Source organism: Lithobates pipiens, unplaced genomic scaffold, assembly GCF_037356315.1.
Source record: "Lithobates pipiens isolate NorthernLeopardFrog02 unplaced genomic scaffold, aLitPip1_a1.2 Scaffold_30, whole genome shotgun sequence".
NCBI classification, from domain to species: Eukaryota; Metazoa; Chordata; class Amphibia; order Anura; family Ranidae; genus Lithobates; species Lithobates pipiens.
In genome coordinates, this window is record NW_027507791.1 from 76,167,939 (window position 1) to 76,194,915 (window position 26,977).

Sequence of the window (26,977 nt, forward strand, 5' to 3'; positions counted from 1 at the left end):
TCTAGTACCAATAACCCACGCATGCACAGACACAGCTGTCTCTGTAAAGTCCCATAGACCTTCAGAGATCTGTTGCTTTCTGCATATGCCTGGGGGGTTTTGCGGAACTTTGCTGACATGCATCTGCCGGGTCCTGTAGACCCCTGGCATGTGTGTCCTTTCCAATTGTAATACAGAGGCAGGAGGAAGCAGAGTAGGTCATTCTTGGGTGAAAGTACCTTTTAAGTGCATTTTTCATTTGAACTTATAATTAATTTCTATTAATAAAATAACAATATTAAAATTTAAGAAGACATTTCAAGTAAACTAAAACCAAATGTTTGAGAACTCCCTAAGTTTTAACACTGCAAGACTATATTTAATGACTTATTCACCCTGGGAATGTGTCCACACAGACTCACAGGTAAACTTACAGTTTGAGGGCCTTAAAGTGGAGCCAAGGTCTAAAATACTTACCTTCGCTCCAATGGACTTGGGTCCATCGGTGGCCATTTTGATTGACTTGCACAAAATGACATAACTCTTGCGCCTGTGCAGGAGTTCAGCTACCCTGGCACACAAACAGTGGTGGAAATGTATACCACACACCTCAGTACAGGTATACTGATCATGCGTAGTTTAGTGTACATGCTAAGGCAGGGGAGTTTCATTTTGTCTCTTCTGGAATAAATAGCCTGCATATGCGCAAAAAAAACCCCCAAAAAAACACAAGCAGCAATTCAAGTGAATAAAGAGATAAAATCTACGTGGCTGATTTATAAAAAGCAATATATGCCTCCCCACACCCCGCTATTTTTTCATAACGGTTTGTGGTTAATACTGGTTGTCATAAAATACAACCAATATTTTCCAAGTATGTGCAGATGCCACACAGTTTAAAATGCCATTACAAGAAGTATACTTTAAAAAGAAAGACACGTTAGCCTGCAAAGAACATATACTGGAACAGTTTCAAGCGTCTTCACCCTTTGTCAAGTTCAACAGGACACCTGTCAACCATAACAAAATATTTAAAATAACTTTTAATTCACGTCTTTGTAATTTTCTCCACATTTCCACGCAAACTACGCTGACCAGCTATAATGATAGTTCCAAGAATTGGGAAAACTATAATGCCGCATACACACTATCCGGCGGACCAGAGTCTGGCAGACAATCAGCCCGTGTGTGGACTCTGGCTGACTTTTTCCTTCCCAAAATTCCAGTGGACTTAGAAAGAAGTCTTGACTCAAAATTGTAATCCGTGCGTCTGTGTGCTAGTCCACCAGTCTTTTAAAATTAGTGGACTTGCTCACACACGGAGTAAAGTCCGTTCATTTTGAACGTGGCTCCAGGTAGACGGGACTAGCGAAGGAAGTGAATGTCGCCACCTCCATCAGCGAGATTGACACCTCGCAAGCCCTGTCACCTGGTATGGATTTAAAGGGGAACCCCTACGCCAAAAAAATGGCATGGGGGCCCCCCAAAGTCCATAGCAGACCCCCGGTCAGGAAAGGGGGCGCCCCTGTGCCGTACCAGCCCGTGTGGCCTCAACATGAGGGGGGGGGGTGCTTTTAAGTATTTTTAAAACCTGTGTTGTGTGTGTTTTTATGTAACTTTTTCCCCAGGTGAACGGGTGGGGCTACATACCCCAAACTCATTCACATAGGGTCGGGGGGCCCCCTTATTAAAGGGGGCTCCCGGATTCTGCTAAGCCCCCCGCCCGCAGACCCCGACAACCAACAGCCAGGGTTGTCGGGAAGAGGCCCTTGTCCTCATCAACATGGGGACAAGGTGTTTTGTGGTGGGGGAGCCACAGGGCCCCCCTTCCACAAACGACCCCCCCATGTTGAGGGCACGTGGCCTGTTACAGCTCAGGAAGGGGGGGGGGGGCGCTCGCTCGTCCACACCCCCTTTCCTGACCGGCCAGGCTGCGTGCTCGGATAAGGGTCTTCTATGGACTTTGGGGGGGGGACCCTCACACCATTTTTTCCACGTAGGGGTTCCCCTTTAAATCCATACCAGGTGACGGGGCTCACGATGTGTCAATCTCGCCGGTGGAGGCGGCGACATTGGCTTCCTTCGCTAGTCCCGTCTACCTGGAGCCACGTTCAAAATGAACAGACTTTTCTCCGTGTGTGGGCAAGTCCGTTCATTTCAAAATTCTGGCGGATTGTCCACCAAAAAGTCCGGTCGGGTGTGGACAGGTCCGGTCATTCGGAAAGTCTGGCAGACCTCCGTTGCAAAGTCCGGCAGGTTGTCCGCCAGATAGCCAGATCGTGTGTACGCAGCATAACAATGCCAGGTGTGCTGCAAGGAGTTATCTTTTATTAACTTGACATGGGGGGGAATTCAATAAAGCAACAACACTTTTTTAGAGGTATGGCCCCTTTAAAGTGATCTGTGCTTAACTTAAAAAAAAAAAAAAAAAAAAAAATAGCTTTGCACCAGCTTTTAGTACCAGCGGAAACTAATACGCCATATCCAGATAGTTTCTACTACTGACACTTTTAGAATCTGTTGCTATGGCTGAAAGTCTAAAAGAATAACCGCCAGTCTGCAGATAAGTTAACCAGTGGTAATTGCAATCAGCTCTGAGTTGGTCAATAGAGAGAGATGCCAGTACTTAAGAGTTGGGCATATTTGCTGGGAAGATGCAATAGCAATCAATGACTCATCCCAGTTCTATTTGGCTGCCATCTAGGAGATTCCCCTGCCAATAGCTGAAAGTAAACAAATGGGCGAGGAAGCCAATTGAGATCACTGTCCAAGTATGGCCATGGCCATATCTGGGTAATGACATCAAGGGTCACGCAGTGAAGCAATGAAATTCTAAAAAGAGTGTCTACAGCATGAATTCCTCAGATTGTTGCTGCAGCTGCTCATGCACCCTTGGAAATGTTCTAGTTTGTCCCAGTCCATGGCATTAACTTTTACTGAACCCCGTAATCATAATGTAAGTGTTAGTAAAGATATAAAAGTGGTATGTGAAATAATTTTTTTTTTTTAAATCAGGTAATATGTGGAATAAACCTGTATTTAGCATGTATGGTTATCAGAATACAATATCTTCAATAATGATCGTTTTATGATCCAATTCCTATGGTATAGCCTTCACATTTTGCTTGAGGGGCTTTTCCGAATTAAGTGCTTATGGAAGAAAGCCTGAATTCTCTGCCAGGAATCAACTTGTGCAAAATTTTGCTCTTTTGGTTCCCCTCCCCAAACACATGGAAGACCAACAAGCTTATGTAGGGAAGCTTTACATAGTGGGTAGTAAGGAGGCTCAATATAATGTCCAGCTTTGGGATAGTACACAACCTCTGGCTTTTCTTTCCCGTGTTCTTCCAAAAGTTTGCAGGCTATCTGGGCATAAAAGTCGCTCTTCCAGTTCCGGTCATCTTCTCCCACCAGAAAGAGAAACTTGGAATCTGCTCTCCAAACAGGAATAAGGCTCTGACGATTCAGTTCTTCTAGTGGATTGTTAAAAACTTCCCGGATATCAATAAATCCTGGCTGTGGGAACCTAGCTTTTTTTGCGTCATAGCCAATGGCAGGCAATATGATGTCTTTGTAGTGAAGGTCTGCTGCAGAATTGGCCACAGCTCCATTTACAACAGCTGCTGCAGTTATACCTTTAAGGAAGGAAGCCATAGAAACCACCAAATCTCCACCTTTAGAATGGCCAAGAAGACCTATTCCTGGACCTTTAACCTGAAGTAGAAAGAGAGATAAGCTCTATCAGCTTACTATTGTGACAAATGGCCAACAAGCTTTTTAGGGGAAAGCGATCCAAAACAAACAACTACACATTTAATCACACATCCACCTAAAAATCTTGGAAACTACAGATGGAAGGTCTTCTTTCCAAGGCAACAAACTGCTTTTATTGTGATTTATATTTTCAAAGCAGTTGCAGCCTGTGAAAAAAAGGCCTTTACAATGGGTTAACTTTATTGCCGCTTACCAATCCATAGATGTGATGACCGACAGTTTGCTTTTTTTTTTTTCCGCCATCCCCACTCTCCCTTTATTTTACCCTGGTGAGCCTACAAACATCCTGTCCATTCATGGCTACACTAATTCCTCTACTGTATTTATGGATGGTGCCTTAGGTTATCACACAGGCTGGACTTCAAACATATCTGGCTTTGTACATCTCCATTACATGAGGGGTGGTGTGATTAGCATAAGGGGACCAGATTTTTAAAATGAAATCCGGGGACATTTATTTTTTTTAATTGGCACATGGAAAAACTATTTTATATGCATATTTTCCTCAAATTATATATGCAGTCAGAAGTGTAGCATGGGTTGTCAGCGCCCGGGACAAGGCAAAAAATGTGCACCCCCGCCAGACATTTAGCACTCCCTGAGTCCCTTCCACTAGTACAGACCAACTTAATTCCTACACTGACCTACCTGCCCACTGAACTAACCTACCTGGTTTCCTACCCTGACCACTGACCTACCCGATTCCTATACTGACTACTACACTGACCTACCCGAGTTCTATACTGACCACTTATACTGACCTACCCGCTTCCTGCACTACTCACACCCCCCCCCCCCCCCCCCTACATGAACAGTGTAGATTGTTTGATTTTGCTCACTTCTCCATGGCCTCCATGATAATCAGAGCAGGGCTCTCCCCAGCACCAGGTACTGTTCCCAACACCCAGCTGCTCCTCAGCATCCCCTGCCAAGAGCTTCTCCAATAGCCGCCGACCCCTCCGTTGTTCTCACACACACACATAGGCCGCTCTCACCAGAGGGATCATGAGGGACAGGCTAGACTACAGGAGTCCCTGGGCAGGGGGGCAACACAGCACACTTGGGGGATGCACATCAATGATTGTCCACCCCCCCCCCCAAATGTTTCACCCAGGGCGAGAGTAACAGATGCCCCCCTTCATACCACTGCAATCCGGGGACTGTCCCCGGAAACCGGGGATGTCTGGTCACCCTAGATTAGTAGTCTACAAAAGAAAAGATAACATTGCTTATGCTGGGGGGGGGGGGGGGGTTAGCTCAAAAGAAAGTGAGCTGGAGAGTAGGGGTGCAACGGATTAAAAACCTCAGGGATCGGAACGTTCCTCGGATCAGAGTCATGGATCGGATCTTTTTTTTTTTCTTTGCTGATCCGAAAAGACAAGACAAATAAACATAAGTTTTGTCTATTTGTTTATCAAATCAAGTTAAAGTGCACAAGGCATTATCTTCTTTTTAACATAATGAAAAACTTAAGGTGCAAAATAAAAGGCATATCTCCTTCCTTTAACCACTTGACAACTGGACACTTAAACCCCCCTCATGACCAGACCAATTTTCAGCTTTCAGTGCTCTCACACTTTGAATGACACACTGTACCCAAATTTATTTTTTGTCCTTTTTTTCCCACAAATAGAGCTTTCTTTTGGTGGTATTCGATCACCTCTGGGTTTTATTTTTTACGCTATAAATGAAAAAAAGACCGAACATTTTGAAATAAAAACGCATTTTTTGTTTCTGTGATAAAATTTTGCAAATTATTAATTTGTCTTCATAAATTTTGGCCACAATTTATACTGCTACATATCTTTGGTAAAAAATAACTCAAGTTAGTGGATATTATTTGGTCTTTGTGAAAGTTAGAGACGGAAGGTGCTCTTAGGAGGAGATAGTCTAGGTATCCCAAGATCGCGATCCCACGTTGTCGCAGCAACGCCAAAACTGGAGCCAGTACCTTGGTAAAGACTGTGGAGGCTGATGCCAGACCAAAATTTATAGCCACAAACTGGTAGTGGGCTTCCCCGACTGCAAATCGCAGAAACTTTTGATGCCGAAGGCATATGGGTATGTTCAGGTACGCATCCTGGATGTCCAAGGATGCCAGGGAGTCCCCTTGATGAAGTGCAGCGACTACTGAGCGAACCGATTCCATTCTGCACCTGTGCACTTTCACAAAGTGATTGAGGGCTTTTAGGTCCAAGATCGGACGTACCCCTTCCTTCTTGGGAACCACAAACAGATTTGAGTAGAATCCCTGGAAGCGTTCCGAGTCCGGAACCGGTACAGTCACCCCGCGATTCAGCAAATCCCTTACCGCCCCCCCCCCCCCCCAACAGGGCCTCCCGGCGAACCGGGGATACGGGAATGCTGGAGGGGAAGCCGGGCTGCAAACTACGGAAGGCGACCCCCCACCGGAGAAACCTTCATGCACTAGCACTTTTATCCGCAGGCTTGTTAGGCTTGCGGTTCCAGGGACGTATTTGACCGTCCGTGGACGTCCTGTCGAGCTGGGGATGTTGTGTCAAAGCTCCAGGCAGACGAAAAAAGTGGGCCCTTGCCTACGGCATGGCTCCCTAGCCTTCCTGGCCTGTGGGAGTAGGGTACTCTTACCACTGGTGGCATTTTTAATAATGTCATCTAATGAGGCTCCAAAGAGCCGGTCGCCAAGGAAGGGAAGATCCGTCAGGGCTTTTTGGATTCCTGGTCAGCAGACAAGCATTTTAACCAAATTAAGCGCCTCAGTACCACAGCTGACACCGAGGCCCTGGATAACAGAGGGCCGCGTCACAGACGTACTTAGGGCCTTGCACTAGTTGGTCTGCTAGTTCCATGCAGACAGGGGAAGCCTGTTGCTCTCCCAATTCGCGGTGCAAAAGTTTTGCCCACTGAGTTAGTGTCTGCTACACAAGTGGGGATGCCAGTACAGGTCGCACGACAGACCCCACAACCGTAAACAAGGAACGAGCCACCGCCTCGGCCTTCCTGTCCGTGAGATCCTTGAATGCAGGAGTCCACTCAACCGGGAACGTGGTCACTTTGTTTTACCTGGATACTGGGGGGTCCACGACCGGAGAAGCCGAACATTTCTTGAGAAGACTTTCCTCAAAGGGGTAACGCAAAGGTCCGAAAAGGGACCAAAAAAGGTCCATTGCGGGCGACCCCATTCCTTGTAAATGAACTTGTCAAAATAAGTCAGATACAGGAACACCTTAGGTGAACGTGCTGGCTTGCGGGACCCAAAAGGTACATCAGCAGAGGGATCCGCTGGCTCCTGAACCTTCAGGGTATCATGCACAGCTGTGATAAGTACTCCAACAATCGCTTTGCCGCGCCCGGACTCGGACTCATCCTCACTGTCCGAATGGTCCTCGTCAGCGTCGTCTGACAAGACAGAACAGGGGTCACCAGCTTCAGCAGGACCCAAGTCTGCGTCAGAGCTCTCCCCAGAGGATGGGGGGCAGGGGCCACTTTTTAGCACTTTTCTTCCCACGCACCGCCTCCATCTTGGCAATGAACGAATTGAGGACCGCCGTCAGGGTGTCCATGGGAACTGTGCAGTCCGCAGGTGACCCGGGTGCAATTGTCTGGATTTCAGAGGAAGAAACACAAGTTTCTGAAGCCATGCTGACCCTATCCTGTCTGCCACCCGCAGGGGACTTGGGACAGTCCCACCTTCCTTGCTGCTGCTGACTGAGGGGTTCTAACTCGCCGGACTCACCACCCTGAGGAGTTCCGCGCTGTTCACAGCAGTGCCTGTAGACCCCTAGTGCTCCCAGGTGCAGAGAAAACCAAAACTGTCATTAAAACGATCTGCAAAAAAACTTGCTCAAACTACATAGAAAGGCCGCCCAGTGTCCAGTAACAAACAGGAAGCTGAGAACACATGTAGCTGCTGCTGAACACAAACTTACTCAGGCTTCTAGAAAATGGCAGACAGTGTCCTGAATAGGAAAGCACTGGGAAAATGGCCGCTTGAAGCCCAGAAGACATGCTGCCCTGGCCCACACCTAAAATGGCTGCCAGCCAGCTTCATGAGGGACAGAGACAAAAATGTGGCAGAGACACAGCGCTGTACCGAAAACACAGCCAGACCTCACAGGCACCTCCCGGGAGCTAAATACACAGGATCCAGGCACCACCAGCCAGCCCCCTATCCCAGGTGAGAGCCCTCAGGGACACGGACACACACACACACACACCACTCAGTGCCACATGCAACCCCCCCGTGAGGGGTTGGAGGGAAGATAGGGACAGGGGAGAGAAGAGGGAGGTGAGGGACCCCCGAATCGACCTCCCAGGGAACGCCCAGCTGCTCAGCCCTGCCGGGTCAGGGAGAGCTGTACTTAAGAGTCCTGAAGAGCTGGGAGACATTCCACTGTAGACCTACTCCTGATCAGTACAGGGTAGGCTATTGGCCTTGGCATACTGTGATGCAGACATCAGTAGCCCGGTCAGATGTATGCCCCGGAGCATAAAAGCTCACCGACCACCTCTGGAGCTGAGGTATGTCATGGCCTGCCGAGCCATAGCTGCGACCTGCACACGCTTGATGGCCAGACTGGGGAGACTACAAGGATAAGGGTATCCAGCCTGTCACCCAGCCAGCTGTTGATAGCTGATCACAGGATCATTCATCTTGCACAAAAACCCAAGCTTCTGCGTAAAAAAGCAAGGACCGATGGGCCCGCAGAGTTCTCAGGTCCTTCTCCTTTGCTAAGCAAAATAAAACTGATACTGCTTTGCAGGGTGGGGGTTTGTAGCCAGAGGGACTGCCCCCCCTGGGCGTAACTAAGTGTTGTATTACAACTATGCCTAGTATTCTCCTAGTGATAAGGCTAACAAACCCATTTGTTACAGAGAGGAGCTGTGTCGGTCAGTGAATATAAGAGAAAAATGGATTCAGCCAAACACTAACCACGAGTGAAAAATGTTTTTGTGTTCTCTGAAAAACGGCCATGAAATCATAAAATTCTGCCAGGGTGTGTAAACTTATGAGCACAACTGTAAATGATACTTTTTTTGTTCCCTTCCCCCTTAGGTTAAAAAGGGGATGTTTTGGGTAAATGCATTTATAAGCCCCCACCGATCCAATTATGGATGAAACACACCTATGGCATCAGTGCCCCCCCCCCCCCAGCCCCTTGACGTGTGGTTGCCGGCTGAGGATAGGTCAAAAGAAACTCTGGCATGTGATGTTTATTGCCTAAAGTCGGGTAATGGCTAAGCAGTGTTAATTTTGACAAATTTCAATTTAGTTATAGCCTTTCAACTAAAATGCCATTTAAGTTTTAGTCACCTGAATCGTTTTAGTTTCAGTCGATTAAAGTTTCCAGTACATTTCAGTCATTAAATTCTCCAGTGTATTTTAGTCGACTAAAATTGAATGGGTTTAGTTAAATATTAATGCACTATTTAAGCATTTCTTTAGAATTTCCAAACTCAATATATACTCCTGGAGTAAAAATCTATTAACATGTTTATTTATGGTATTAAGGTTTGAACATGCACTACAGACACAGATTTAGCCGTTGTGAAATATAATTTCTTGATAAATAAAACAAATTTTCATAAACAAAATATATTGCTTTTATACAGAAGTACAACTCAAAAAAAAAAAATTGTAATTTGTTTTTAATAAGAAAGGCCTTTTTCTTCATTCTTTTTCTTTTAGCAGCTTAATACTACGTACCAAGTATTCTTATGTGGCAGTGCAATTTTGACTTTAAAATTTACTTAGACCCCTTTCACACTGGAGCGCTTTGCAGGCACTACAGCACTAAAAATAGCGCCTGCAAAGCACCCTGAAAGAGCCGCTGCTGTGTCTCCAATGTGAAAGCCCTGAGGGCTTTCACACTGGAGCAGTGCGCTGGCAGGATGCTTAAAAAAAACAAAAAAAAAAAAAAAGTCCTGCTAGCAGCATCTTTGGAGCGGTGAAGGAGTGGTGTTGCCCATTTAAATCAATGGGGCAGTGCGGCTACACTGCAGCAGCGCTTTACGGTGCTTTTAACCTTTCTTGGGTGCTGGGGGGGGGTAAAAGCGACCCGCTAGCGGCCGAATAGCTCTGTGAAATTGGTGGTAAAGCGCCGCTAAAAACATAGTGTTTTACCACCAACGCACCCATTGCCCCAGTGTGAAAGGGGTCTTTTGACTAAAATGCCATTTTAGTTATCTCAATTGTATTTAGTCATATTTAGTCAATTAAAATAGTAATTATTTAGTGGATGAAAAAATAGGATTTTTAAAACAGCTTACCTGTAAAAATCCTTTTCTTGGAATACATCATAGGACACAGCGTCTCAAGTAATTACTTGGTGGGTATAGGGCTACCTTCAGGTGTTGACACTGGCATAACCAATACAGGAAGTTGACTCCCCTATATAACCCCTCCGCCTTTCAGGAGCACTCAGTTTTTGTAGCCAAGCAAGTAATATACTCTTACCCCATAAAACAGAGGGGCGGGAGCTCTGTGTCCTATAATGTACTCCAAGAAAAGGATTTTACAGGTAAGCCGTTTTAAAAATCCTATTTTCTTTATCATACATCATAGGACACAGAGTCTCAAGTAATTACTTGGTGGGATGTCCCATAGCAATTCTACTTAAGGGGAGGGAGAGACAACCCGTAGGGTAACCCCCAGACCTGAGGACTTATACTACTGCCTGCAGCACACTGCGCCCAAAGGCGATATCCTCATTCCATCTTATATGCACTTGATAACATTTTGCAAACGTATGTACTGAAGGCCAAGTCGCGGCCTTGCAGATTTGAGACCTGGAGGCCTGGTGACACACTGCCCAAGAAGCACCAACCACTCTGGTAGAGTGCGCCTTAACTTGAAAAGGGGGAATCTTTCCCTTTAAATTATAACTTTGAATTATAACTTGCCAAATGCACTAAGCGACAGTGATTTTGACGCTGCCTGTCCCTTCTTAGGACCCTCTGGCAGAAGAAATAAGACATTCTTACAATCTTACGAATTGGAGCAGTTTTCTTAAATACATTTTCACTGCTCTCACTACATCAAGACAATTTAGTGACCTTTCTTCCCTGGAACAAGGTCTTGGGAAAAATCCCTTGCAGGACAATATCTTCATTCAGATGAAAGCCTGAAACCACTTTTGGCAAAAAACCTGGACGAGGGCATAACACCACTCTGTCCTCATGAATAATCAAATATGACTACTTACAAAAAAGAGCAGCCAATTATGAAATCCTCCTTGCTGAGGATATAGCAAACGAAAATATCAGCTTCCTAGTCAGAAAGACTAAGGGAGCATGCTGCAACGGTTCGAATGGCTGTTTTTGTAACTCTGACAAAACTAAATTTAAGTCCCAAAAGGGCTTAATGAATGAATGAATGAAATACTTATATAGCGCACAATGCGAACTGAATCGCCTCTAGGCGCTTAAGAGTGATTTAACTGGCGGATTAATCCGCAGCACTCCTTGCATGAAACCCTAGACTAAAGAATGCATAGCAAGCAGTCTTTGAAATAAAAAAACGATAAGGCTGAGACTTGGCCCTTAATAGTACTCAGGGCCAACTTCATCTCTATGCTTAATTGTGGAAAGTTAAGAATTCTGCCTATGATATATCTCCGACGGTACCAACCCTTGGACTCACACCAGGAAACATAAGCTTTCCATGGTCTATAATATATAGCTCTAGAAGCTGGCTTCCTAGCAATAATCAAAGTAGAGATAACTGACCTGGAAAGCCCACGTTTATTCAGAATGTGGGTCTCAATAGCCAAGCCGTTAAATTTAGCGTTCGTAAAGTAGGATGGAATATCGGCAACTGAGATAGCAGGTCTGGCCTTAGAGGGAAGAGCCCTGGACCCTCCACTCCTATCCTTACGATCTCTTCGTACCATGACCTTCAGGGCCATGCTGGTGCTACCAGTATTACCGATTTTCTTTCCAGCTTGATCCTGCAAAGAACTTGAGGTAGCAACTGAATCAGGGAAAAGTGCATAGATCAGTAAAAACTGATCCCACAGGGTCGCCAACGCATCTGTTCCGTATCCGAGTGGGTCCCCTATCCTGGATGCAAAGTTGACTAGCTTAGTGTTGAATCTGGATGCTAGAAGGTCTACGTCTGGAGTCCCCCATCTTTGACAAACAGCCTGAAACACCTTGGGGTGAAGAGACCATTCTCTTGGGAATAACTGCTGGCGACTTAGATAGTCCACCTGCCAATTCTCTACTCCCGGAATGAAAACTGCCGATAGGCATGGGACATTCTCTTCTGTCCAATTTAGAATCTGGTTCACCTCTCTCTGAGCTGAGAGACTCTTGGTGACCCCTTGTGATTGATATATGCCACAGCCGTGGCATTGTCAGACTGGATCCTGGCAGAACAATTCTTTAACCTGGAGGTCCAGGTTTCTAGAGCCAGATACACTGCCAGAATCTCTAGGATGTCAATGGGCAAGGCTGCTACTCCCCAACCTGAAAGGCTGGCATCTGTTACTACCTTCTAGATAATTGATCTAAAGGGCTTTCCCTTCAGCAGGTTCCAAGATAGTAACCACCAACTGAGGCTTTGGGACACTCATGGGGACAGCGACATTGGCAAGTCCATAGCTTGAATCGTTTTGTTCCAAGCAGCCAGAATACTGCTTTCAGTTTCGAATGGAATTGAGCATAGGGAACTGCTTCGAATGAAGCTACCATCTTCCCTAACAACCTCATGCAAAGGCGAATTGAAGGATTTCTCTTCGACCTGATCATCCTCACCAGCTCCTGTATGGAGCGGATACTTGTGGGAGGCAAGAACACCCCTTTTCTGGGCTGTGTCTATGATCAGGCCCAGATACTCCAGCCTTCTTAGTGGCTTTAAGGAGGATTTCTTTAGGTTGAGAATCCAACCCAAACCTTCCAGGTAACTGCTTGTGATGGCTACACCTTGCTTCAAGCAAGCCACTGACTGGTCTATTAACAATAGAACGTCTAAGTAAGCAAAGACAGTTATGCCCTGTGCCCTTAACCTGACTAGAGGTGAGGCTAATACCTTAGTGAATACCCGAGATGCTGTAGCAAGCCTGAAGGGCAAGGATATTAACTGAAAATGCTTCTGTTCTACTTAGAACCGCAGAAATCTCTGGTGAGGAGGAAATATATGGACAAGCAGCTATGCATCTCTGATGTCGATGGACGCCAGAAGTTTTTCTCCTTGCAGGATGGAAATGACTGACTTGATTGACTCCATGCAAATGGAGCGGATTTTCAGGAACCGATTTAGATTATATAGATCTAGACTTGGTGTCCGATATCCCCATTTGGCTTTGGCACCGTAATTAGGTTTGAGTAAAACCTCAAACCTTGCTCTTGTTTGGGAATCTGTCTGATCACCCCTTGAGCCAATAATCGGTCTAATGCTTGCAACAGGGATTGCCTTTTCCCTGGATCCTTGGGAATGTTGGATCTCAGAAAACGAGATGGTGGAAACTCTCAAAGCTCTAGCTTGTATCCTAGAGACGCTGTGGAGAGAGTCCATTTGTCCTGAATCTCCCCACCTTGGTGAGGGGAGATGCCTCTTCGTTAGGAGGGCTTGTATTCTGCTTTGAAGACTTGCAGCCCCAGGTCTTCCTTTATGCCTGGTCTGATGGCAGAGACCGAACAGTTTAAATGAAAGACCCTTATATTTTCTTTTGACTGGCAAAAGAGTACTATTTCCGCTGGAAATTGTTTGAATGTATTTAGCCAAACTATTGTCAAATAATCGTTCTCCCTTAAAGGGGAAACTAGTCAGAAGGTTCTTACAAGGCATCTCAGCTGACCAACCCTTTAACCAAGGGTCCTTTGCATATTTACAAGTACAAAACGCAAGGCATGATGCCTGGTGAATAGAATCCTTCATAGCGTCTACAGCAAAGCATAATGCTTTAGGTAGCTCGGCCAGTTCCTGTGCTTGTTGTGCAGGGAGCTCATCTGAGAGCATCTGTGAACTGGTCCTTTAAGGATTGACAGATGCCTATAGCTGCAATTGCAGGCTGAGCAACAGTACCCGCTAAGAAAAAAAGGATTTTAACAGACCTTCCAACTTCTTATCTGTTGGATCTTTAAGCATAAGCGCATTGTCCACTTTTTTTTTTTTTCACATTGGAAATCGCAGCGTCAACTGCTGGAACTTTCCATCTTTTAGTGAATCTTTCTTCCATAGGATAGAGCTTTGCGAGTCTCTTTGGAAGGGAAAAAATGCTTATCCGGATGATCCCATTCGGTATAAATAAGCTTTTTTAGTAATGCGTGGACGGGAAATGCATGCAAAGGCTGTAAAGGCTTCAAAGAACCCAAGGAAGAGACCGGCCCTTCAGCTAACTCTGTTAGAGGTAGCATGCAAGTAGAGCGAACCATCTTTGCAAGCCTCTGTACTTCAGATTGTGAAGCAGGGATCCTTGGGAACTTCAAGTATTTTTTCCTCCGCAGAGAAATAATCGCATGCCTTTCCTCCCGATCATCTGAGGGCAATACCCCATCCTGTCCCCATAATTCTCTTGGGACCTCCACTGACTGTAAAGAGTCTAAGGTGGGGGAGGGGGATCTAGGATGCTTCCTATACACTGGATGGAAGATGCGATTAAAGCCACTAATCTTCCTTCTAAGCCTTGCAAGGCAGAGGAAAATGCATCTTCAGTCACCACTACAGGGGCTGAAGTGTGTGAAGCAGTTGCAACACCGCTAGCTTCCAATAACTCACCCTGGCTTGCCATGTCCGATCTCTCCGAAGAGGAAGACCGTATGGAGGCATAACTGGGATTCTCAGCACCTGGGGGGTGACACCTTAGGTACCTTTACGGTAGGTCTGGAAGACATAGTGCAAAGCACAAGCAGAGGTACACACAAAATAACAGTTCTTTTGCTACCAAGTAACAATCTGTCTGGAAATGCCTGTTTACACCCTTACGCGTCCAGCACTCTGGTGTCTCTTAGTGTGACAGACTGCCTCTCTTCAGTTAAAAAGACTTTCTGAAATGAGAGTGTCTGTAATATAAAGCCTCAGGTGGAACCCGATTGGCATCTTCAGCGCTTCCCCTCAGCTAGGCGGCGAGTGCTGTGTGTGTGGACGTTACATCCATACACAGTGCCATGAGACCTTGCGGACATGCCCCTCTGCGTTCTCAGGCCCTGCTAGGGACCCGGATGGCCAACACAAAGTAAGGTGAACGTACTATACACCTCTACAAGAGGGAAGGGGGGGGGGAGGGGAAGAGGGGGGGTTCTGTCAGCAGATTTATATATTTATTTATTTTTTAAACCACAGGAGCATAGGGCATACTAGGTGGAAGTGCTGGGTTGTAATTAAACCATGCAGCTAAAGCAGCTGCGTCAACCAATCAGCCAGCACCCATATAGAAGTTTATACACATCTCTGTATTAGTAACTGCTGTATTTTTTACCAAATCCAACAAGATCTATAGTAAGAACCCCCTCTGCCACTGGGACCACACATGTTCTGAGACAGAGCTGCACTAAGACACATCATAGGTAGTGTAAGTTACTCCTTATAGAGGAGACATTTATAAGGCATATAAGGTATATTGAAGGAAAAAGCAAAGCATCTTCCCTTACCTTGTCCTCGCTGCAGGATACTGCTGATTTAACAGACAGATCCAACTTTCACCCATCACGGCAGGCTGCGTTTAAACACGATCAAAGACTGGGGCCCCTTTAAAAAGGGGTTCCGCTCCTTTGGGCCTTGTATAGCACCCCTCAGGATAACTTTAGGAACTGTAGCAAGACCAAAAAGCGTCCTGGTTCCTAGGGTCCAGCTCTCAAAGAGAAGCATTACAGGCAAAACCTTGTTCTTGCATCGAGGTCCAGGTACCATCCTATGGCCTTAGTGGCAAGGATGGATCTGATTGTGGAGGTTTCTTTAAATCCAGCATGGACCCCTACTGGAGCTCCTTTAGAGTACATCTTCACTTGTGACCAACATCTTAGACACTGGCGAAAAAACTGAGTGCTCCTGGAAGGAGGAGGGGTTATATAGGAGAGTCAACTTCCTGTATTGGTTATACCAGTGTCAACACCTGAAGGTAGGCCTACAACCCACCAAGTAATTACTTGAGACTCTGTGTCCTATGATGTACGATAAAAATTTTTTTGCACTGTGGCTAAGGCATGCTAGAGGTCTACCACGAATATCTTGGAGGACACAGCAATAGTGCTGGAGGTGTAAACCCAGTGTAGATAGATTACAGTTAGTCCAATATATATGAACCTTCAAGTTGAGAACTTTAAAAAGATACGAACATACGTTTGCATGTCCAGTCATGCAAGTTAGTTCACATTTCTTTTGGTTGTGGTATATCTACTTTGACTGCATTTCTGTGCATTATGTGCTCACACATCGTGATTTCAAACTGGATACTTACTAATAATGGTTATTTATAGCCAGAGTCTTCAAGCGGGAAATGCGATACTACTAGGAACCAAGGCCTGAGGTGTGCCTTGGCCTAGCTGGTCAGTATATCTGAAAGAGGACATACCCTGAGTGAAAAAAATAAGAAAATACTATGAGTATGTATGAAAGCTGGGGGAATGGGTGGGAACCCAGAAACATCAACACTGGCCCCGACAGAGGAGGAGGATTAAATAGCCCTCTCAGGCTCCTCCCACAAGTACAGGCTACACTTGTAGTCAGAGTCTTCAAGTGGGAAATGCAATACTCCTAGGAACCAAGGCCCGAGGTGTGCCTTGGCCTAGCAGGTCAGTATACCTGAAAGAGGGCAAAAGACACAAATTTAGGTGAAGAAGGGAATGAGCCACTACGTATAATGACGTGCGCCCGGATGGCAACAGTAAGTATCCAGCAAGTATCCGCTGTGACAAGAGAACCCACGACTCCTGACTTGGTGATGAGAAGGAACCCCCTATAGAACCTGCAAAACTACCCTGAACCCAACTGAACATCCAGTGAAAGACTGGATTGATCCTGATGCCCGAGAATCTCGAAATAAGAATGAACTGCTTGTGAAATGAAAGGATACATGGGGGAAAGGAACAAGGCCTGGCCCGAGGAACCCCTGCAAATGATATTCGAGAAGATCTATTTCAACGAACACCAGTGAAAAAGCTCAGTGACATGCCCCCCATCCCTGGCCTACCCACACTTGATATGGGGAAGTGAGAGAGGGAGTGCAAAAAAATACTAGCAGGAGTGTGAAATGCTGGATACCTGATGGATGTGATGGAGTAAGCGGATAAGGCTCATGCGCCATGGCAATAAATATTTTCAAACATGGAGAAACCATGCCAGACAAAGGATACTGGTCCCACCGGATATGATTGGGGCATGCTTCAGCCTGAGACCTAACTGCCGAGTCTGAATCCTGAACCGAGGAAGGAGGGCAAGACTCCATCCCAGGGAAAGAAGTCCTATGGCATGATACAGACATACCCAAGTGACTGAAGCCCCCCTACCTGGAACAGGCTGGGGATCGGAAAAGACGACTGGACTGACGTCCCCGAGCAGTACTCCAGGCAACCTGCTAGACAAGATCAGAGCCAAGAGTGGAATCCAGAATCATGATGACATTTTGCCCAAACCTACCACCCAAGCACCATTACGGGGATGTGGCTTAGCACACACCCTGAGAGAGACTATACATCTATACAACCAGGACCTCTACGCAACAGGACGTCAACTGAAGAAACAATTGACGACTGCTTCTGACCCAAAGGGTGAGCCCAGTGGCGAAACAACATCAGCACCAATCAACTAGCCCCCAACAACGGCCGGGCTGATGGAAGTGAGTGCAAGCATGGTTGATATTGGTATGGATGCCAAGACAGCCCAACCTGGAAACAAAACTAGAGAAATAACAGACAACCAGACATGAGAATATCAACGCCCCTCTGTGCCTACCCAAGAGAACATGAGAACCTACCCATGAGAACATGAGCAGAAATGTCAAGATCACTGCGCGTAAGTTAACCTGATGGCGGAACCCCCCTCGTGTAAGTGGTAAGTGAGCCCGAGTAACCTGCAGCGCAGAGACAGGTAACTAACTGAAAACTCAGGGCTAGTCTACCCACAGACCACAGTGGGTAGTCGTATAGGTGTGGTGAATGAACATGCATCGTATCATGTATAGAAGATTGTGAACAATCAATTAACAAACGAAAACCTCAGCCCTTATGGATCTGTAGACGTTACCGATCCTGACATCCGAACCCTAGCTAACTGACCCAGGTACAAACATGAACACAGATACAATGAGACATGACAATCAAAGACGAAAACTACCAGAGTATGCCATAAGTGAACAACGCCCCTCTGAAACTCTGAGGCTGAACACCGGGGCGGAAACGAAATGACAGAACTTGTTGCTGATGCAGAACGTAGTGACAAAAAAACCAGGGGCAGAAACGCAATGACAGTAAGACTGAAACGCTGAGGCAGAAATGCTATGACAGAAATCCTGGGGCAGAAACGCTATGACAGAAAAGCTGAGACAGCAATGTAAGAGCAGAAATCCTGGGGGAGAAATGCTATGACAGAAATACTGAGACAATGGCGAGCCAGATGCTGGGGCAGAGACGCAGACACAGAACTGCCGGGGCAGAACGCAAAGACAGACATGCTGGGGCAGAACGCAAAGACAGAATGACGAGACAGAAATGCAGAGGCTGAACACTTATTACGGAAATGCTGGGCAGAATGCTATGGCAGAAATCCCTATGAATGAAAACCTAGGGCAGAACGCTATGACAGACATGCTGGATAGAAAAACACCAAGACAGAAAAACACCAAGACAGAAAAACACCAAGACAGAAAAAACAAACGCTGGCTGCGATAGAAACACTAACCAAAGAAAATAAAAAAATAAAAAATTCACAAATAACAGCAGCAACCCTGGCAGACCTGTCACCTCCTGTCTGGTCGTTGTCATGACTGCTCTGGGTGGTCTGACATCCTCAGTCACAGCTGCAGAGATGTCAGTTCTGTGGGGAGGAAAGGAGCAGCCACCCATCCCCCCCCACCCCCCCCGTGAGCACCGGTGGCCCGCCTCCCTCGTGAAGCCAGAGGAGAGGAGCAGGTGGGCGGCAGATCACTAACCCCCCCCGGTGTGTGGCTCTCTCGTGGGGATAGATGTGCCCAATCACCTCCCCCCCACACCGGGAGAAAAAAAAAAAAATCGGTGGGCGGGCGGAGCAATATGCACATGGGGAGAGAGAGGAGCTGGCGGCAGCTGATTAACCCCCCTCCCCCCACACCGGGAGAATCGGTGGGCGGCTGCCACATGGAGCCATAAGTACATGGGGAGAGGGCGGGCGGAGAGAGGGGAAGAGTATGAGGCAGGACGAATGCACCCCCTGCTCCCCACCGGCATGAATGCCAGGAGAAGCAGGCGGCAGGCTGGATAGATGGAGCAGTGGGGGAAGTGGGTGGTGGATAGATGGACTGCCGCCCCCCCCCCCCCCCCCCATGAGCGTCAGGAGAAGTGGTGGCTGCCTCCCCCCACGATGCTGGAACATGGGCTGCAAGGGGGGACAGGCAGGGTAGACTACAAACAGCCGGTGGAACCCAGGGATGACGGGGGGGGGGGGGGGGCCATTGCTATGGCCGGCCGCCGCTCTGAAAGGTAGTCGGGAGTAACATGCATCACCCAGAAACACCAACACTGGCCCCAACAGAGGATTAAATAGCCCTCTCAGGCTCCTCCCACAAATACAGGCCAGCCTTTACACATGTCAACATATGTCTACATTACTATGAATGGCGTGCCAGGACTTAGAAACATTTGATTAGATCAGTGTTTCCCAAGCAAGGTTTCATGGAACACTAGGGTTCTGCCAGAGGTTGCTAGGGGTTCCTTGAGCAATGAGCTATTTCTGCCTCTCAGATAAGTTCCCGTTGACACCATTGATTATTTTTTGCTATCTGTAAGAGGATTATTCTTCCCAATGACCTCAAGCGTAGGGAGCATTCTTCCCACTGACCATCACACTAATGTATCATGAGATGTAGATATAGTCTTTTAGCAGGGGTTCCATAAGACCAGAAAGTTTTTTTTCAAGGGTTCCTCTGTGTTGAAAAGGATGGATTAGATGCTTAACAATTTACTGCCTTCCATCAAATGCATGTAATGCAAGACCTTGCAGGAGAAAGTATGGCTAAATTAGGTCAGAACAACGTTGAGAAATATTGGGTGGATTGAAGCAACAATATTTGAGTGGTCAGAATTTTTTTTTTTTTTCCGACTATCCACCCAGTATATTTAGTCCTGCATGTCTGGGTGAACATTGAAAATATGAAAAGTTGTTAACTCATTCTTACCCATTTGCTGATTTTTGCTACACTGATTGCATGAGCCAATTATACCAGACTGATGCCACTTACACATGATCGGAAATTCGGCCAGCAAAAGACAGATGAAAGCTTTTGGTTGGAAAATACAATCCTGTTTATGCTCCATCTGACTTTTGCTGGCCGAATTCCAGCCAGCAAAAGATTGAGAACAGGTTCTCAATTTTTTGGTCGGAAAAAGTTCAGATTGGAAATTGCGATCGTCCGTAGCAATTCCGACACGCAAAATTCCAATAAACTATCACTTTACATGGCTTGAAGCGGAGTTCCACCCCACTCATTTGTCTCCTCCCCCTCCAGTGTCACATTTGGTCCCTTTGCCTTTTTGACAAGTATCCGGTTTCCAATTCCAGGGGCCACAGCCATTGACGCCACTGCTGCTTGGTTCCCCCCTCCTCCTCCCGGGCCAGTAGGAGAAAGGAGCGGAGCCTCGCACATGCACAGCAAGATTCACGGCATGCAGCCGTAAGGCTACACTGCCGGGTTCCCTTACCAACAATGGCGGTGGCAGCAGAGTATATAGTGAGGAGTACAGTGTTCTACGGGGTGGGGGGAGCTGTCTTAGGCAGTGAGTTAGATGTCAGAGAGCAGCAGCAGTCAGCAGAGCCCATTTTAAATTTGGCCAACCTAAAAGTTAAAAAAAGTTGAACAACTCAGCGTTCGCTTTCATTTAATTTAATTAAGAGTGGTACTGCATATGTTGACTTGCTCAACTAGTTTCAGGCCTAGGCTTCAACGCTAACCTGGCTGTGTGCTCTAAGCTTTGGCCAGTGTAAGTAGTACTTAGGGCAGTGTACAGAGGCAAGTAGTACGTAGGGCAGTGTACAGAGATCAGTAGCATGTAGGGCAGTGTACAAAGGTCAGTAGTATGTAAAGCAGTGTACAGAGATCAGTAGCATGTAGGGCAGTGTACAAAGGTCAGTAGGATGTAAGGCAGCCCATAGAAGTGGATGTAGGTGCAGCAGCTGCATGGACAGTCACATGTTGAAATCTGACATGCATGTAGGAGTGGGTCCATTGATCTGAACACACAGCATCCGTGTTTGGATCTGTGCACCCGCTCCTGCACAAATGTAAAATGTATAATTGCCACTGTCTCCATGCAGCTGCTGTGTGCGCACATCTATTTCTATGTGCTGCCTGCATGCAGCTCTGAGGTGGATGCGGACACAGCAAAAAGCAGCCGTGCATGGAGGGTGGGACTCGGCGTCCATCTGAATGAGCCCCAAAGCAGAGTTCACAAGTTATGAGTAAGTAATATTTGCAGGTCATGCATAAGTAGTGCAGAGTTCAGATATTAGGAGTGGCTGATAACATGTATGACTCTGACATGTCCCGTATCCAGCTGCCACAATCCTCCTTAAACCTGCATGCTTCATCGGCTGGTGTTGTAGAATGCATTTTTAATTTTCTTTAACAAGTGCCTTTTAGTGGCCCTTGAAGTAAATTTACCTGACCTGGCATGCTACATTTCCGCTAATCCTCACCTCACATCTATCCTGAGTGCCGGAATATGAAATACTAAGTGGACAGGAAAGCTGTGTGGGGTGGATTGTGGGAGACAGCTGGGAAGGATGACAGGAGCCAGTGCAGACGCACTGCACAGTCACTGCATATGAAAACAGCAGGTCTGCACCTTGGGCGTGTGATCTACCCACCACCCGCTCACGATCGATAGGTTGCCAACCTCTGATTTAAAAGGATAGTTTGACCTTTATGGAAAAAATAAAAATAAATGCAGATATTTTTGCAGAAAAAAAAAAGTGCATTTATTATTTCCAGCTAGAGCCTGGAAAGCATTTCTCCTTTGACCAGTAGATGACAGCTGCAATGTAGGATCTTGCGGACATGTCTTCTGGCTTTCAGACCATACTTCTGTACAGGTTTTCTGTTTAACCATTTAAGAACCCCCTCACGCCGATGTACGTTGGCAGAATGGCACGGCTGGGCACAAGCACGTACCTGTACGCTGCTTTTTAAGTGCCTAGCCGTGGGTTGGGAGAGCGCCGCTGGCGGCACGCTCCTGACCAGGTCATGTGTTCCGTGACCGTGGGACCAGCAGACCCAATTACCGCTGGTGTCCCGCAATCGGGTCATAGAGCTGAAGAACGATGAGAGGTCTGTCTAAAACAAACCTCTCCCCGTGCTTCCCTGTGTGGCTGTCACTGATCGACTCTTCCCTTTTATAGGGAAGGACGATCAGTGATGTCACATGCCAGGCCACACCCCCTACAATAAAAAAAAAAAAACAAACACATGTCATACATAACACTACACTGCCCCCTAGTGGTTAACTCCTTCATGGCCAGTGTCATTTACATAGGAATCAGTGCATTTAAATAGCACTGATTGCTGTATAAATGACAATGGTCCCAAAAAGGTGTCAAAAATGTCCGATGTGTCCACCATAATGTCGCAGTCACACAAAAAAAAAAAAAATATTGATTTTTTTTTTTTCAAAATTGTCGCTCTATTTTTGTTTATAGTGCAAAAAACAAAAACCGCAAAAGTGATCATATACCCCCAAAAGAAAGCTCTATTTGTGGGGGAAAAAAAGGACGCCAATTTTGTTTGGGAACCACGTCGCATGACCACGCAATTGTCAGTAAAAGCGACGCAGTGCCGAATCGCTAAATGGGGCTTGGTCCTTTGGCTGCAAATTGGTCTGGGGCTTAAGTGGTTAAAAGTCTGAGGACATGTCACAGGGGAAGAGGTGGAGGGAGCTGGCACAGGTTACATGTTTCACCCTAAACACAGGTGTAACATGGAAAATGTTCCGAAAGAGAACTGATCCTTTAATTATATAAATTCATGCCTCCCACAATATCGCTCACCTTAGGATGCTGCAGCATATAGTTCACCGCTTCTTCAAAATACTCCAAATGAAAAGCTTTCATATCCTTTGGGAGATCTTCATAGTTGTAGTACGCCAATGCCATCGTGGCAAACCCTCTACTGGCTAATAGGCTTGCTTTGTATTCCAGGAGTCCTCCGCCTGTCCCTTGAATTTCAATTACGCCGGCAAATGGGCCGGGTCCTGTGGGCATAATTCACACACATTATTATATCTGCAAACGGATCTCCTTCACTGTACTAGCCAAATGTAACTGCAAAGCAATTTCAACTGTTAAACAATGCCTTGTATGGAATAGAAGTCATGTTTTACACCATCAATAGGACATATGGATATATGATCTTTGAATTGCTGTTTACTGTTGGCCTTTATTGTTCATGCTTGATGTACTTTACATCTTGCTACATATTCCAGCAAAGGACAGGGACATGGACAAGACAAAAAATATATATTTTCAAAAGAATCTTACATGGGAATGAAGATGCAGGAATTGTTATGCTCCCTCTTCTGCACAGACTCTGGTAATGGTCACTGAAGCGCTCCACACTTACATAATAGGTGCCAAAATCAGCTATTAATAATGTCTGACCGTCACCTGTATTATGTCTGCCGTCTCTCGCCGCCTCCCGTACCACGTCTGCAGTCTCTCGCCATGTACCATTGGCCTTACCGCCTCCTGCACCACGTCTGCAGTCTCTCGCCTCCTCCTGCACCACGTCTGCAGTCTCTCACAGTGTACCGTTGGCCTCGCCGCCTCCCGTACCACGTCTGCAGTCTCTCGCCATGTACCGTTGGCCTTACTGCCTCCTGCACCACGTCTGCAGTCTCTCACAGTGTAGTGTTGGCCGCACTGTCTCCTGTGTCACATCTGCAGTCTCCCGCACCACGTCTGCAGTCTCCCGCCATCTCGCGCACCACGTCTGCAGTCTCCCGCACCACGTCTGCAGTCTCCCACCATCTCCCGCACCACGTCTGCAGTCTCCCACCGTCTCCCGCACCACGTCTGCAGTCTCCCACCGTCTCCCGCACCACGTCTGCAGTCTCCCACCGTCTCCCGCACCACGTCTGCAGTCTCCCACCGTCTCCCGCACCACGTCTGCGGTCTCCCACCGTCTCCCGCACCACGTCTGCAGTCTCCCACCGTCTCCCGCACCACGTCTGCAGTCTCCCACCATCTCCCGCACCACGTCTGCAGTCTCCCACCGTCTCCCGCACCACGTCTGCAGTCTCCCACCGTCTCCCGCACCACGTCTGCAGTCTCCCACCGTCTCCCGCACCACGTCTGCAGTCTCCCACCGTCTCCCGCACCACGTCTGCAGTCTCCCACCGTCTCCCGCACCACGTCTGCAGTCTCCCACCGTCTCCCGCACCACGTCTGCAGTCTCCCACCGTCTCCCGCACCACGTCTGCAGTCTCCCACCGTCTCCCGCACCACGTCTGCAGTCTCCCACCGTCTCCCGCACCACGTCTGCAGTCTCCCACCGTCTCCCGCACCACGTCTGCAGTCTCCCACCATCTCCCGCACCACGTCTGCAGTCTCCCACCGTCTCCCGCACCACGTCTGCAGTCTCCGCTCGTCTCCCATTCCATGTCTGCAGTCTCGTGTCCTGTAGTATGCACAATCCTTTTTTGAGTCAGGCGCTATAACTGAGGCTCCCAAAATCTCATCAGTTCACCATCACTGGAATGCAGTCTCAAACCAAGCCATATGTCCACAAAATAAATGGACCGTATGAGTGTCAGAACAAGTTGTTTGGGTCTTAAAGTGGGCTGCTTTCCCAGGCGCTGCAGTCCCTTCTGCTCCTCTATGAAGCGACTCATGGTGGAAAGCTTTGCAGAGGCAGTTTGCATCCATTCAGAAGGTGATACTGCTGCTTCCTGAATGTTTGTTTTTTATCCAGCCGAAAGGGAATTTGACATTGAAGTACTGCATCATAACCGCAAGCCAAGTGATTTGCTTATGTATTTAGCGCAGAGCCCTCAATAGGCAAGTCTGACAGGTGGTGCTGCCTGTGAAACTTGGTACGTGAAGCTAAAATTGCCGCAAAGTGCAGCTGAGCTTCGAGATCACAGCAATTTGTACTTACCCATGCAGGTGCTATGTTCATTTAGGAGTTAAGTGGCCAGGGTGTAGCTCTTTTTAAATTGTCCTCTTTTAAGCCACCGCTTGTTACAACCTGGTGATCCCTATTGCTGTCCTGGGTGTGCAACCGTATCCCAGCAGGTGACTGATCTCTTATCACACTCTACTGACTTTATAAACATAAACCTGGCAAGTTACTGGTTATTGTCAATGTTTTCATATTGTGGCTCTACTGTTCAAAAATTGACTGTCTCCGTTTCCAATATGAGATCTGAAATACTTCTGGTTGTGGGAGAAAGAAAAAGTGCTCTGTCAGTAAATGTTCAGTCAGTAAAAGAAAGTAGCAGGAAAGTTGGCGGTCCTGTGTAGGTTCAGACAGCACACAGGCTCCTCTGTCCATGATCATTCCTCCATGTCACACCCGGTGACCCCAATCCCATGTCTTACCTAGCGACCTCAACGTCCCTCCATGTCATACCTGGTGAACTCCGATCCCATGTCTTACCCAGTGACCCCGATGTCCCTCCATGTCATACCTGGTGAACCTGATGCCATGTCTTACCTAGGAACCTCAACGTCCCTCCATGTCACACCCAGTGACCCCGATGTCCCTCCATGTCATACCCAGGAATCTCAATGTCCCTTCGTGTTATATCCAGCGACCCTGATGTCCCCCAATGTCACAGGTTTAGACCGCATACAGCCTCCCCTGTCCCTAATCTGATCATTCCTCCATGTCACACCCAGTGACATTGATGTCCCTCCATGTCATACCCTGTGAAACCAATCCCAAGCTTTACCCAGTAACCCCGGTGACCACGATATTCCTCCATTACACCCCAGGTGACCCCCAATTCCATGTCACATCCAGCGAGCCCGATGTGCCTCAATGTTACACCCAGTGACCCCGTGACCGCAGTTTGATCATCCTTCCACATCACACCTGGTAACCCTGATCCCCCATCACACCCGGTGCCCTGCCCTGGTGACCCCGATCCCCAATATCACACCCGGTGACCCCAATGTCCCGGTGACCCCGATGGCCTGTGTCACACCCGGTGACCCCGATGGCCTGTGTCACACCCGGTGACCCCGATGTCACCCCATGTCCTGGTGACCCCGATGCCCTGTGTCACACTCGGTGACCCCAATGTTCCCCCATGTCCTGGTGACTCCAATGGCCTGTGTCACACCCGGTGACCCCAATGTCCCCCCATGTCCCGGGGTCACTCACCGGGCGGTATGAAGAGAGTGGCCCGCACTCTGCCCTCCCTCACCGGGATCCTGCTGACTCCTTCCCCCATGAAGCTCCTCTCCTGGACCGCAGTGCTGAGCACATCTCCGGCCGGCTCCCGGTGGAGGGAGAAGCGGACAGTCAGGGGGCTCTGCACGTCCTTCTTCACCATCCTCCTCATACCATTCCGGGGCTCCAGAGCCCACAGGGGCCCCTCCGCTTCTACTCCGGTGAACGTGCCGCCCTCCAGCGCCGGGCTCCGGCTCAGATCCAGCTCCCCTCCGCTCCCGGCTCGGTACCGGCCCAGTGAAGTGAACGGCTCCCCGCCTTCATCGGTCAGCTCGGTGCGGAGAGACACCTCCTGCCCGGGGATCAGTCCGATCACCTCCAACCGGAGAGGATCATCGAACAGGCAGCGCTCCGGGGACACCCGCAACTCTACCGAGCCGGACATGGAGCGCCCGAACCGGGCGAGATCAGAGCCGGACGTGGGGCGTCCGAACCGGGGGAGATCAGAGCCGGGCATGGGGCGCACAGAACTTGTCCATCCAGCAAAGGACCTAAATAGATAGCGATTCGTCCTTTGCATGACAACCAACTTTTGGTTATGGAGCTTCTCTGGGCACAGAGGACTAGGGCAGGACGGGATAGACTGAAGGGGGTGGAGGAAACAGGCACTAGATAATACAGAAACCGCACGTGAACTGAACTGGAAGCTGGACTTCATTAGGGGGCGG

The 26,977-nt window shown here is 47.8% G+C and overlaps 1 protein-coding gene across 1 annotated transcript; it reads right to left on the reverse strand.

Annotated features, from left to right (window-relative positions):
• Positions 1–26,977, reverse strand: LOC143942995 (acyl-coenzyme A thioesterase 1-like). The gene is made up of 3 exons (XM_077464468.1): positions 26,241–26,977; positions 22,904–23,106; positions 1–3,693 (listed from the first exon to the last, which is right to left on the reverse strand). The coding sequence occupies exons 1-3, from the start codon at positions 26,965–26,967 to the stop codon at positions 3,094–3,096; spliced, it is 1,530 nt and encodes a 509-aa protein (XP_077320594.1). The 5' UTR covers positions 26,968–26,977; the 3' UTR covers positions 1–3,093.

Bases quoted from the DNA above. Each gene is read 5' to 3' on its own strand.
- LOC143942995 (XM_077464468.1), bottom strand. From the start codon at position 26,967: ATGAAGTCCAGCTTCCAGTTCAGTTCACGTGCGGTTTCTGTATTATCT. The intron at 23,107-26,240 runs GTGAGTGACCCC...TTATGCCCACAG, and splicing joins CACTCTCTTCATACCGCCCG to GACCCGGCCCATTTGCCGGC. The intron at 3,694-22,903 runs GTGAGCGATATT...TTTCTACTTCAG, and splicing joins ATATGCTGCAGCATCCTAAG to GTTAAAGGTCCAGGAATAGG.